General features: G+C 51.0%; 1 protein-coding gene across 1 annotated transcript; it reads left to right on the forward strand.

Moving 5' to 3' along the window:
- On the forward strand, positions 607-11,292 carry LRIT1 (leucine rich repeat, Ig-like and transmembrane domains 1). Its single transcript, XM_018042182.1, has 4 exons — positions 607-809; positions 4,668-5,134; positions 8,291-8,596; positions 10,319-11,292. The coding sequence occupies exons 1-4, from the start codon at positions 688-690 to the stop codon at positions 11,290-11,292; spliced, it is 1,869 nt and encodes a 622-aa protein (XP_017897671.1). The 5' UTR covers positions 607-687.

A 14,173-nucleotide genomic window follows, 5' to 3' on the forward strand; every position in this document is an offset into this window, starting at 1 on the left:
GGTCTGAGAAACGTGGCTCGTTTAATTTTCCTAAGCACCCTGAGCAGAGTAACGTTACTTCCCATTGATAGATGAGGACACAGAGGCCACGAGAGGCCACGTGACTCATCCTAGACCACAGCCTATGAATGGAAGAGCTGAGGTTTGAACCTGGCTGACCTGGCTTGGAGCTTAGGCTCTTTCTAATTTCTTCACCGCCTTCATCTCATTGACTTTTCACTATAAGATAGTGTCACTGAGAGAATTTCCAGGGGCCCTTATTAGAGGCCGGATTCTGTCTTCACCTCCTTTGAGCCCAGGCACCCTGCGGGGTCTGTGCAGTCATAGCTTGGCTGGCATGCAGTGGCTCTGCAGGTGGGCAGCCCTGCTGGTCAGCAGCCACCTGCCCCTCTGGGTGATCGCCCACCTCTGGCTGTGCCCTGTGTGCTCTGGGCCTGTGGTTGCTGCCATGAAAGGGGATCCCCCACCCCCATCTTCAGGACTGGGTGATTCCAGGAAGCAATAAGCTGCTGAGTGCTGTGGCCAGGGCTCCCCTCCCTAATCCCCAGCCTGTCTGTGTTTATCCGATGGCTTCAAGTGGGGGTGTGGGCAGACGATGAGCAGTAGGCAGCTGCTGGGTTTGCTGGGCCGGCAGGACAGAGCAGTGAGGGACAGGCCCTTGCCCGGGCTACAGAGGAGCCAGGAGCCATGAGGGTGGCGGTGGGCATGCTCTGGCTCCTGGCCCTCGGAGGGCCCCCACAGGCCCAGGGCGCCTGCCCCTCTCAATGCAGCTGCAGCCTCCACGTCCTGAGCGACGGCAGCAAAGCCAGGTATGGCACCAGGTGTGCGGGGTGGGTAGCTCAGCCGCCGAGGCTCTCCTAGCTAGTCTGGGCTGGGAGGGCTTGGATGCAGGGCCCTAGGATCACAGCTGGGTGAACCCTCCGTCTCCCTGGTCACCAAGATCCAAGGGTCTTATGGGCTGGTCTGTGCCTCATTTTCTTCCAGTCAGCAGGTTGTGCCTCTACCCTGGGGATGGGGTGGGGGTACCAGGTATCTATACACAGGGGGCAGGGGTGGGGCACAGGGGTGCCAGCTCCAGGAAATCCTTCCTGAATCTTCTGCCAGGATCCTGAGAGAAGAACCCTCCTTCAGGGCACAGGAAATCTCCCGTCACTTGTTTCTTCTCCTTCCTTCCTGCCCCCGATTATCCCTTTGCTATCTCCCCAGCTCCTTCTTCCCCAGGACTCTTCAATTCTCTTTCCTCACTTCCTGGGGGTACCTGATCATATCCCAGGTATTTACCACCCCACCCGTGATGGGACCACCTGCTCCCTCATGCTTTTCCCACTTAGGGTCCCCTCTGGCCCACTTATCCAGCCTTGACCCCATTCTATGGGCTCTCAGAAAGGCCAGGAGTGCCCATTCCATTGCAAGCAAGGACCCTTCCATCCTCAGCCTCTTCTTTGACTTTTCCTATCTTCTATCTGAGCCTGGAGAGCACGTCCACCCTCTCCTCTGCCCCCTCCTGGAATGTTCCCAAGGCCTCCGTGGTTTACGGACCCTTGTTCTTCCCCCGGGGCTCATTGCCTGTCTCTCTTTGGCAATCTTTAAACTATCTTTTCTCTGACCTCTTCAGCACTCCATTAACGACTGCTGCATTTCCCACTTTGCTCAAGGATTTCAGTCCTTGACTTAGGGTCTTTCTTACCATCTTTCTAACCTTCTGGAATTTCATCCTCCCTTTCTCCCTTGTCTTAGATGAGGGTTGGGGAGCCACTGATGGCTTCTGATCAGGGCAGCAATGTTATCAGTACAGCTCTTCCAATGATCTTACCAGTGGGTGTCAGGCTGATTGGGTGTGATGGGAGGTAAAGAATGGAGAGGCACCCCCAAGAAAGGACACCCCATGTGGTCTGAAGAACAGGAAGAGCTCCATATTCGGCCCAAGTCTGTGATGCTCCAGCTCAAATGGATCATCAGAGGTAAGGATTTTCTCCCCAAGGGAAGTCATGGCTGAGCCCTAAGTAGGCCAGGAAATATCTTATGACCAAGGACAAGGGTTTCCCAGGTGGCGCTAGTGATAAAGAACCTGCCTGCCAATGCAGGGGACATAAGAGATGCTGGTTCAATCTCTGGGTCAGGAAGATCCTCTGGAGAAGGGAATGGTAACCCACTCTAGTATTCTTGCCTGGAAAATCTCTAGGACAGAGGGGCCTGGCAGCTACAGTCCATGGGATTGCAAAGGGTCAGACGTGACTGAAGTGAATTAGCACACAAGAACAGTGTGGCCAGGGTGACAAAGAGCCTCCCTTGCAACCTACAGAGAGCCCAGGGCTCAAAGCCACACAGCATCAGTGGCAGAGCTGGTCCTAGAACTCAGAGCTTCCCTTTACTTCTAGAACCCTTCTTACCTGGTGATACGGCCTTGCAGGGACCAAGGAAGGCTTCTGATAGCAAGCTGGCTTTAGGATGGAAAATGGAATTCCTAGGGCAGTTTCCAGGGCCCCTAAAGTCAGCCAACGGTCAGTTCAGTTCAGTCGCTCAGTCGTGTCCGTCTCTGTGACCCCATGAACCGCAGCATGCCAGGCCTCCCTGTCCATCACCAACTCCCAGAGTCCACCCAAACCCATGTCGATTGAGTTGGTGATGCCATCCAACCATCTCATCCTCTGTTGTCCCCTTCTCCTCTCGCCCTCAATCTTTCCCAGCATCTGGGTCTTTTCAAATGAGTCAGCTCTTCGCATCAGGCGGCCAAAGTATTGGAGTTTCAGCTTCAACATCAGTCCTTCCAATGAACACCCAGGACTGATCTCCTTTAGGATGGACTGGCTGGATCTCCTTGCAGTCCAAGGGACTCTCAAGAGTCTTGCCTCCTCTAAAGCCAGAGCGCTCACCATGGATTCTACCTGCCCAGAAGTCCCACATCTAATAGGCACCAGGCCACCTGCATAGTGTCTTATGAGGGGACATGAGGCCTTGAAAGGCTGTAGAGGATCCTGAGGTCCCCAGTGGGCACAGGCACAGATGGCACAGTCAGACCAAGGCTGCCTTGGCATCTCAGATGCCTTCGGGCCTCTCGGAGGGCCCAGTTTTTACATCCGAGCACTTGGTGGGCCTGCCTGTGCTCCGTGCTCCCCGATCATGAAAAGACTGTGTGCCTTATGGGTCCCTGTGGTTTCCTGGGGGAGGGTGAGTCTGGGCACCTGGAAAGATGTGCCCATGTCCTTTGTGCCTTTTCGCCCCACCAGGAGCCATGCTGTTGGCCTGTATTGGGCTCTTATTGGTTTCTTTCATCCCTTCCTTGACTGTTTTCTCCGCCTTCCAGCACATGTTTCCCCATCAACTCCCTCCCTCTGCCTACATCCAGACCTACCTCCCTGCAACACCCAAGATATCATTGCCTCCAATGATTTTTTTCTCTCTTTGCTAAATTATAAGCTGTATGGGGACAGGGGCTGTGAATCTGATGTTCTGAATTTCCACTGTACTCATCACTCAGTAGGAGTTCCACGTACATCTGAAGAATGAATAAGAGTGAGTGGAAGTAACTGGGCCTTTTGTGGGCACATTGACAATAATTAGCTAAGCCCAGCTGACTTTTGAGTACTGTATGTGAGTTAAGCTGAAGGATGCTGGTGGAGCCTGCGTGTGTGTGTGTGTGTGTGTGTGTGTGTGTGGGGCCAGGAGGATGATAAGAGTACAACCTCTCTTAGCATAACTAACAATACCCCACCCCCACCGCCCACCTCCTGCAGTGTGAGCAGAGACGTCCTCCAGATGAAACTGGGGCTGCACAAGGGCTGGGTCCCTCAGGCCCAGCCTCCGAGTTTTATTCTCTTAAGTATCTTTCCCTTTCACCATACGTGGGGGTGGTGCTCTCAGTGACAGTGTATAGCAGAGTCCTGAATTGGAGGCTCCTCCAGAGTGGGGACTGCCTCCTGCTCTCTCTCTATCCTCTGCTTTAGGGTCAAAATTGGTAGAATGAGGTTTAAGAAGTCACTGTCTGGGAAGAAGGCACATGGGAAGGAGCTGGTCTGACTGACCTGACATACTTACAGTGCTAGATGCAGAGACTCACACCACCGGTCCACAGAAACTGGGTTTCTGCACGTAACAGGTATTGCAGAGTTGGTACACATATGACCTCATTTAAATCCCCAAAACTACCCTCTGAGGAGGAGTCTATTATTCTGGAGAAACTGAGGAAAAGAGAGGTTGTATAACATACTCAGGGGCACACAGCCAGCGAGCAAAGAAAGAGCCCAGAGGTGAATCTACCTGTGAGACTGCCAAGTTCCAGCCTTTAAACACCTTGATCATCTCAAGGTCCCTCAGAGTCAGCAGGGTCTTGAGGCATCTCTTGCATGGCTTCCACATCTGATGCCATTTCTATCTATCTATACATACACACACACACACACACACACACACACACACACATATCTTAATGAAGAAAAGGCAATGCAATCACAAACTGAACTATAATTTAACAAAGAAACTCAATTCACAGATGCAATTTGACAGTACACAAGACAGCCTCAGGATTCCTAAATACTATTCATTCTTCGTGCGCTGCAGGAGGTATGGGCTGTAAGGGGACGTAGCAATTCAAGCTTGAGAACCTTCAGGCAGGTGACTGGGCCCACTCCACAGAACCTTTGCTCAAATACTCCCATTTCTGTGTCCAGGACAGTGGTGTGCAACGACCTGGACATGACTCTGCCCCCAGCATCTGTCCCTCCGGACACCTCCAAACTGCGCCTGGAGCGGACAGCCATTCGCAGGGTGCCCGGGGAAGCCTTCAAGACGCTGGGCCGCCTGGAGCAGCTGTGGCTGCCGTACAACGCCCTTTGCGAGCTCAGTGCCCTGATGCTCAGGGGCCTGCGCCGCCTGCGCGAGCTGCGCATGCCCGGGAACCGCCTGGCCGCCTTCCCCTGGGCGGCGCTCAGGGACGCCCCCCAGCTGCGGCTGCTGGACCTGCAGGCGAACCGCCTGTCTGCTGTGCCGCCGGAGGCCGCGCGCTTCCTGGGGAACCTCACTTTCCTCGACCTCTCCAGCAACCAGCTGCTGAGGCTCCCGCAGGAGCTGCTCGCCACTTGGATCCACCAGCACACCGGGCCCTTCCTTCCCGGTCACCATGCCAGGTTGGTCCTAGGTAAGAAATGGCATCTCTTAAGAGGCACACATTGGCAAGGTAGGGTTTGGAGCCCAAGCTCCCAGCTAGACCGCTTCAGTTCACATCGCAGCTCTGAACTTTCCCCTTGTCCCAGGAGGGCTGGGGAACCCTGGTGGAGTCCTGGAGAGTGGGTGGTGGGGAGTGGGTGAGGAGTATCATCAGAGATACAGATGTCCCCTAAACATGCTTTGGCTCATGTGGGGTCCAGCACTGGGGGCTGGAGCAATCTTAGAGTGGTTCAGGGCAGCTCCCGCCCTGAGGCCAGGGAATGTCTCTCAAACAGGGAAAATTTAGACACCTCACTTCCCTGGAAGAGGGGCAGGGAATAGCAAACCCCATTCCAACTCTATGTACTTTACAGACTTTCTTACCTAGTAAAGAACACTGTATAGGGTAGTACTTACATGGAAAGAAATTATTTGAAAATCAAATTTGAATACCCTTTAAATATATAAAGAAAGCTGAGCACTGAAGAATTGATGCTTTTGAACTATAGTGTTGGAGAAGACTCTTGAGAGTGCCTTGGACTGCAAGGAGATCCAACCAGTCCATCCTAAAGGAGATCAGTCCTGGGTGTTCATTGGAAGGACTGATGTTGAAGCTGAAACTCCAATACTTTGGCCACCTGATGCGAAGAGCTGACTCACTGGAAAAGGCCCTGATGCTGGGAAAGATTGAGGGCAGGAGGAGAAGGGGACGACAGAGGATGAGATGGTTAGATGGCATCCCCGACTCAATGGACATGAGTTTGGGTGGGCTCCGGGAGTTGGTGATGGAGAGGGAGGCCTGGCGTGCTGCAGTTCATGGGGTCGCAAAGAGTCAGACATGACTGAGTGACTGAACTGAACTAAATATGTATGTGTGTGTGTGTATATATATATATATATATATATATATATAGTGGCCTCTTCTGATTATAATCCCTTCTCCCTCTCCTAAAAGGTAGCCACCGTTGTTTATTTGCATGTTCCCTCCTTTCTACAATATATTTACATACACATGCATAAATATACATACATGTACATAGAAACTTTAGGAATATTTCATCATATTATACGTAAAAAACAGCACTTTTCCACCCAGCAATAAGTCTTGGAGGTCTTTGTAAGTTACCACAAATGGATCAACTTCATTTTTTTAAACTTTGGCATAATATTCCATCTTAAAGTTATTATTGTTGCTGTTTAGTTGCTAGTCGTGTCCAACACTCTGCAACCCCATGGACTGTAGCCCGCCAGGCTCCTCTGTCCATGGAATTCTCCAAACAAGTTGCCATTTCCTTCTCCTGGGAATCTTCCGACTCAGGGGTCAAGCCCAAGGCTCCTGCTGAGTCTCCTGTATTGCAGGCAGATTCCTTGCCACTGAGCCAGGGAGGAAGCCCATCAAACAGTTATACTGCAGTTTATCTGGCCATTCCTCCTTTTACAGGCCTTTAGATTGTTTCCCCTATTTTGTTAACACCTGTGGTGCTGCAGAGAGCATTCTTGACAATGCATCCTTGTGCACGGAGACAAGTGTTTCTCTAGAATAGAAAGAGAGAAGTGGTATTTCTGGGTCCATGGGGTGCACAAGTTAGATGTTTTCAGATCGACTCTGGTCTCTAAAGTGCCAGTTCTTACCCGCCCCCACCCATGCATATGTGTACTCAGCAAGGGTATTTGAGTAACTCAGCCAGCCAATGTGTGGGCTCCATTCTAGCTGTGAGCATACAGCAGTGAGCAAGACGGATGGACAGCTTTTCCTGCACGAGGCTAATGATCACAGTGGTCAGAATGTTCAACTTTTGCCAATCTGACTGGTGAAAGTTTCACTGTCCTTGCACTTTGCCATTTGTATTTATTCTTTGGGGATTCTGTTGTAACAAGTGAAGTCAGAGAGCTGATTACCAGAGCTGGGCAGTGATGACTCTTGGGATGCAGATGTATCATAAAATGCACTTAACCAGTGACACAGGATAGCAGTCACCAGGATGCAATGGGGTTGGGGGTGGGAAATAAACTAGGGCCTTCTAACCAGTGCTCTAAAGGACCCCAGAGTCATGGATATACAAGCAGGTCTGAATTCACTGCCCCCAACCCTTGACATTTTCCCCTCCCAACATATCAAATACATCCATGTAAATATATTATATGCTATTGGTTAGACACTATCGAATTCAATAACAATCAGGGGAGGACAGAAGGACATCACATTAAATGATACATTTTGTATTTGAGAAATTTAAACATATGAAAAGGAATTGTGTTTTAAGATTGAGGACACATGATACCTCTCTATATACTGGTGGTTCTTTGATAGGGTAGGTGCAGTGACCTGCCTTCAGCTCTATAAAGATGCTCAATTTTAAGGTAAAGAGGGCTGAGGATATAACATAGGATTTGATTTCCTGTCATCCTCACTCTTGTCTTTTTGAGCCTGTGTCAAAGGGACCATGGCTCAGAACATCCACCCTCTTTGCTGGAGTGATGCTGAAAGTACACTTATACTGGGGGGACAGGTGTCAAGGGCCGGGGTCATGAAGCATTTCCAGAAATAGATTTTGGCATATTTCAGGTTTTGCGGAAATGCCCACTGCCTGGCCAGTAGCCTGAGAGGATCAGTCCAACAGTGGCAGTGGCGACTGCCAGGTTTGTCCATGTGCTGTCCTGCTTACACGTGCGTGTTAAGTCACTCTGGTTGTGTCTGACTCTTTGGGATGCTACGAACTGTAGCCTGCCGGGCTCCTGGGTCCATGCGTGATGCTGTCCCACTCACCCAGTGCTTTATATGACTTACCTTTATTTATATTTATAGCCACCCAGAAAAGGGAGTAATGCTATCATTCTATTTTATTTTATTTATTATAAAAAATTTTTGGTCACACTGTGTGGCATGTGGGACCTTAGTTCCCCGCCAGGGATTGAACCCATGTCCCCTGCATTGAAAGCATGGGGCCTTAACCACTGGACTGCCAGGGAATTCCCAATGCTGTCATTCTAGATGAAGAACCAGACTTAAAGGTTGTATAGCTAGTGAGGCAAGGAGCTGGGCCTGGAGGTCAGTTCTGCTGACTCAGCTCATGACATACCAGGGGCGCTGGACCTGGGGATCTGAATACCTTGGGCTTACCTCTTGCCTTCCCTCTCACCCCTGCAGGGCTTCAGGACAACCCCTGGGTGTGTGACTGCCGACTGTACGACCTGGTCCATTTCCTAGAAGGCTGGGCTCCAAACCTGGCTTTCATAGAGGCCAGGCTGAAGTGTGCCAGCCCACGTAGCCTGGCTGGAGTGGTCTTCAGCCAGCTGGAACTCAGGAAGTGCCAGAGTCCGGAGCTCCGTCCGGGGATGACCAGCATCAGGTCGCCTTTGGGCAGCACAGTATTGCTACGTTGTGGGGCCACTGGGGTCCCCGGGCCAGAGATGAGCTGGAGTAGGGCCAACGGGCACCCCCTCAATGGCACAGGTATGTGACCTACAGGGACCACTGTGCTGAGATCCTAGACTAGGATGGGTGTGTCAACAGCCCACACAGGTGGGGAGGGCGTTCAGGGTTCCCAGGAGGAGGGCTAAGGAAGGCTCTTTACTCCTGTCCTGTCTGAATGGAGTTGGAGGGCTCCATCCAGGGGTGGGCATGGGGGCAGTGGCTTCAATGATGATAGTGGCACTCAACCTGTTCTGTCATATTCCACCAGCTCGGGGCCCACCCCAGCGGAACAAAACACTGGCTTTGGGGTAGAAAGTGCTCTCTTAGTGTATTTAATATTTACAGTAAGTTTCTACGTTTTAAATATGAAGCCAGTATCACTAGGAGTAATTAATGCTAAGAGTTACCATCTACTGAGTTCTTCATGTGTTAAATGTATTACGTACATAATGTCACTGAACTTTAAAGAAAAACCTGATTATCCTTCTATTTTGCATATAAGTAAATTGAGGCCCTGAGGGGCTAAATGCTTGGTCTACACCACACAGCTCAAACAGGGAGGAGCTGGGACTCCTTAGCCTGTGCTCTTTTTGCTGTGTAGACAGAGATGGTTCATCCCTGGCACTGAGTAGGGGGAAGGGGTTTGCAGGAGTCACAGCCCACCTACATGCAGAAAGAGGATGGCTGCTGCTGCTGCTGCTAAGTCGTTTCAGTCATGTCTGACTCTGTGCGACCCCATAGACGGCAGCCCACCAGGCTCCCCCGTCCCTGGGATTCTCCAGGCAAGAACACTGGAGTGGGTTGCCATTTCCTTCTCCAATGCATGAAGGTGAAAAGTAGAAGTGAAGTCACCGAGTCATGTCCAACTCTCAGCGATCCCATGGACTGCAGCCCACCAGGCTCCTCCATCCATGGGATTTTCCAGGCAAGAGTGCTGGAGTGGGGTGCCATTGAGGAGGCATCATTTTTTGGCCTCTGACCAGAACACCTCCCATCCCTGCCAGCTTTCTTCTCTGTTTCCCTTAACTAGGTTGGCAAGTGTTGTTCTAGGACTGTCGGTTTGAAATCAATGTACCAAGAAAACTGTGCAGGAGTTCCACTCACCTAAAACAGAAAAGTTGGAGATGCATTGGTGGAAGTGGCAGTGGGCCCGGGCAGGGGTGTGCAGAGCGCTTGCAGCTGGGCCTCTGCCTGAGGTTCCCCCAAACCCCCAGCCCCAAAACATCAGCCCACTGCATCTGAGGGGTCAGCTCTGCAGAACTCAGGCCCCTGAAAGACAGCACTGGAACATCTCAGATCTAGATGGCTGATCACTCTTACACTCTGCCCCAGTCTGAAAAGTGAACGTGAAGTCACTCAGTCGAGTCCAGCTCTTTGCAACCTCATGCTGTAGCCTACCAGGTTCCTCTGGTCTGTCCATGGGATTTTCCAGGCAAGAGTACTGGAGTGGGCTGCCATTTCCTTCTCCAGGGCAGATGTTCCCAACCCAGGGATCGAACCCAGGTCTCCCGCATTGTAGGCAGACGCTTTTACCGTCTGAGCCACCAGGGAAGTCCATGCCCCAGTCTGGGTCTCCCCAAATTTAATCCCAGCTGATCTCCATTCCCTTGGCCAATCTAAGAAAAGTTCAATAAGGCCCAGTCTTTTCTCGGGTGTTGGGCAGAATGTACACAATCCAGGCGCTGTGAACTTGGCTGGAAATAGGCTTGGGGCAGATGGAGCTGTTCATTCTCGGTCATGTGTCCCTGTTCCCCCTTGCAGTGCACCAAGAGGTCTCCAGTGACGGCACGAGCTGGACTCTACTGGGCCTGCCTGCCGTGTCCCACCTGGACTCAGGAGACTACATCTGTCAGGCCAAGAACTTCCTGGGAGCCTCTGAGACGCTTATCTCCCTGGTCGTCACGGAGCCCCAGCCGTCCACGGAACGCAGTGGGGGCCCAGGGGCGCGGTGGGCAAGGACGGGCGAGGGGGCGGAAGCTGCCGCGTATAACAAGATGGTGGCCAGACACGTTCCCCACGTCCCCGAGCCTGCAGTCCCGGCCACCGGGCCCCCCGTGCCCAACGCGAAGGAGCAGCTGCTCCTCCAGCACTTCCAGATGAGAGCCCCCGAAGAGCACTCGGATGCGCCGGCCGGCTCCCAGGAGGCCCAGACGGTGAGCTCCCTCAAGGTGATGGGGGACACTTACCAGAGCGTGACCTTGGTGTGGAAGGCCCCTCAGGCTGGGAACACAACTGCCTTCAGCGTGCTCTACGCGGTCTTCGGGCAGCGCGACATGCGGCGGGTGCTGGTGCAGCCCGGGAAGAGCAGCGTCACCCTCCGCGGGCTGGTGCCCAAGGTCAAGTACGTGGCGTGCGTCTGCGTGCGGGGCCTGGTGCCCCGCAAGGAGCAGTGCGTCATCTTCTCCACCGACGAGGTGGTGGACGCCGAGGCCACCCAGCGGCTCATCAACGTGGTGGTGATCAGCGTGGCCGCCGTCATCGCCCTGCCGCTCACGGGGCTGGTCTGCTGCGGTGCCCTCCGGAGGCGCTGGCGCAAGTGCGGCGCCGGGGGCTCCGCCGAGGCCACAGGTGCCTACGTCAACCTGGAGAGGCTGGGCCACAGCGAGGACGGCTCGGAGGACCTGTCCCAGCACAGCCTCAGTGAGGCCGACAGACTCCTCTCTGCTCGCTCCAGCCTGGACTCTCAGGCCGTGGGCATCAGGGCCAGCAGACGGATCAACGAGTACTTCTGCTGAGGGCCGTGCTTTCCCCTCCCTGCACACAGCTGCCTACACCCCTGCGCCTACTCCCCTTCTTCTCCCACACGCTCACTCTGACACCTGAGTCCATGCTCACCCACTCTTACCTAGCCGGGTACCTGCTTCCTCTTACATTTACACACAACTACAACAATTAACACTTATAAAAGCACTTACTATGTGCCAGGAAGTGTTCTAAGTGCTTTATATATTAATGCGTTTAATTCTTATGACAGTCCTTTGCAGCAGGCACCGCCCTTCTCCTAGCTTTCCTGGAGAAGGGACAGAGGGAGTAAGTAACTTGCCTGTATCGCTTTTTGCTGCGTAACAAATAGAGGCAAAATCGCAGTGGTACAAGGCAACAAGCACTTATTTTCACACAGTCTACGGGCTGGTGGGTTGATTGGGGTGGCTCTGCTCCCTATGTCCTACTTGGGGCCCAGGATGGAGAGTCAGTGGCTATCTGGAGGAGGCTTCTTTCATGGAGATGTCAGATGATAGAGAAATGAGCAAAAACATACAATACCTCTTACGCTCCTTAACACTGCTATTTCTGCCCATATTCTGTCTGCCAAAGTGAGTCTCATGGCCAAAACTAAGCTTTCAACAGGGCAGAAAGGGACAGTTCTCCCACAGAGGCAATGGTGGGGCAGGACAAACTTTGTTGAGCAGTGATCTAACTTATGTTGCTCACAAGTACACAGCTAGAAAGAGGCAGCTCTAGCATTCCGACCACACACTTGCTTCCAGAGTTGCTAGTCCTCACTGCTTCCTATCTGCATCTCGACTGCATCTTGACTACATTTATGCTAGCTTGTAGGCACTCACATTTAATCTCTTTATCCATTTCCTACATTTGTATAGTCACACACATACACATACAGAGACAAACACCATGCCCTCACTGTGGACACTCATGGATTCTAATCATCTGATTTTTAGTAAATTCTAGAGGTTTGGATGATGCCCACGAGACTACTGCTCATTTACTTAGAATGTGAGACTGAAGGGATCTGAGAGATCCTCTGAGGCAGGTGGCATGGTACACCCAACACTGTCTGGCACACAGCTCACTTCTGTCCCCATGTAGCACTCTTTGTGATTCTAACTGAAACTTACCTGAGCTCCTGAGGGTGTCTCCGAGCCTCCTGGGTCACTCCATAAGCCACTTCAATGGAGGATTCCTGTTCAGTTTGCTTAAAGGTTGGAAACCTCTGAGATGCGGTCTCTGCACAGGAGGAGGCAAATGTCCCCAGCAGAAGGACCAGCGTTCTGTCTTGTCTGTAGGACTGTCTTCTAATGAAGAGCACACCCAAGGTGCTTGGTGCCAAGGCCTTTGGGTAACAACTGAGGAAAGCAAGTGACGGGACAGCTTTTTGAAACTGGGGACAGCAAGTGATGCAAGGGAGCTATTTTGTTAGTGTCATCTGAGACCCTGTATTGTCCTTAATATCTGCTGAATATAAAAACCAACGTGATGCAATCATTTCTAAACTACTTCCTGTGACATTTACAGAAGACCTTACGAGGGATGACCTTGCAACTTGTTTTCTTGTTTTCTCTCATCTTGATCTTCAAAATAACCTGTTTTGAAGCCTGGGCTATTTGACTTAACAGACAAGAAAACTGAAGCCCAGAGAGCTGAATAATTTATAGAGGGCAGTGATAAATTTTCTTGGAGGATCTGAATGCCTGATAATGTTCCGGCCAGGCTGAGGGTCTTTATTCAGTGTTGATCTCTGCAACGTGACTCATAGCAGGTTTACTATGGAAATGGGTTTTTCTCAATCTAAGTGAGACCTGGGGTCAGAACCTTGAGAGCACCAGTGCACACAAACATGGGATTTTCATACATGTGTATTTCCTGCCCATCCCCTGGAGGGTCCCACTGACTACAAATTGAGAACCGTTGCTGTTGGCTAAAGAAATTATTTGGTTAGAAGATGATGAAGCTAAAAATTAAAAAAGAAAAAAAGATGATGAAGCTGCTGTCTATATCATAGGTCAGCAAACATTTTTTTTTTTCTGTAAAGAAAGCCAGATACGAGATATTTTAAGCTCTGTTGCTGCTACTCATCTCTTGAGTGTGAAAGCAGTCTCAGACAATATGCAAGTTAATCAGCACGGATGAGTTCAAAGAAAACGTTATTTACAAAAACAGGTGGCAGGCTGAATTGGGCTCCCCCTCAATCTAGATGTGTAAAGGCATTCTGCAATGCCTTATGAGACTCGAGATTCAACTCTGATTGTTTAATGTATGAGACTGACAGGCACTCCCCAAATCAGAACAAATGTAAGTATGGTAGATTAAAGCAGCCATCTGTTGGAATGATAAAGATGTTTTCTCTCAGTGACTGAGCCCGCCAAGATTGAACAATTACTGGCCCAGCTAACATGTACTCAGTTTTATTGAACCCTGTTTGAAGAAAAATCAGGAACTTGAAAGCAAAATCCTGTTAGTATTTATCCAATATTATGTGTGTATGTGCCCTCCGCGTGCACGTGTGTGTGTGTGAAAAACAGCGAAAAAAGATTCAACTTCCCAGTGATTCACGAAGACCTACCTTAGTGGCCTGAATGGAATGGCTCCCAAGATGGTCAGCCTCCCAGGACCCTTCTGTCAGCCTCTCTGTGTGTCTTCTGTCTTCCTTGATTTGCTCTTGTAGAGAAGAATCATCCTGGATTGTGCTTGTGAATATTCAAATCATTGGGAAAAAAACACATTCACATTGTAAAAAATAAAATGATGTCCTGTTTATATATTAGTCTTTTGGTACATAAATCTGGTTAGTATAAGTCAGTCCCTGAAAACCTAATGTCTCCTTAGAGTCTTGGGAAAAGAATTTCCAATCTCCCAGATGCTGAAGACCAGCCTGTA

The sequence above is a fragment of the Capra hircus genome, chromosome 28 (assembly GCF_001704415.2).
Source record: "Capra hircus breed San Clemente chromosome 28, ASM170441v1, whole genome shotgun sequence".
Lineage (NCBI taxonomy): Eukaryota > Metazoa > Chordata > Mammalia > Artiodactyla > Bovidae > Capra > Capra hircus.

Excerpts from the sequence above, each read along its gene's own strand:
- LRIT1 (XM_018042182.1), top strand. The coding sequence starts at position 688 with ATGAGGGTGGCGGTGGGCATGCTCTGGCTCCTGGCCCTCGGAGGGCCC. Across the intron at positions 5,135-8,290 it reads CCATGCCAGGTTGGTCCTAG|GGCTTCAGGACAACCCCTGG; the intron begins GTAAGAAATGGC and ends TCACCCCTGCAG. Across the intron at positions 8,597-10,318 it reads GCACCCCCTCAATGGCACAG|TGCACCAAGAGGTCTCCAGT; the intron begins GTATGTGACCTA and ends TCCCCCTTGCAG.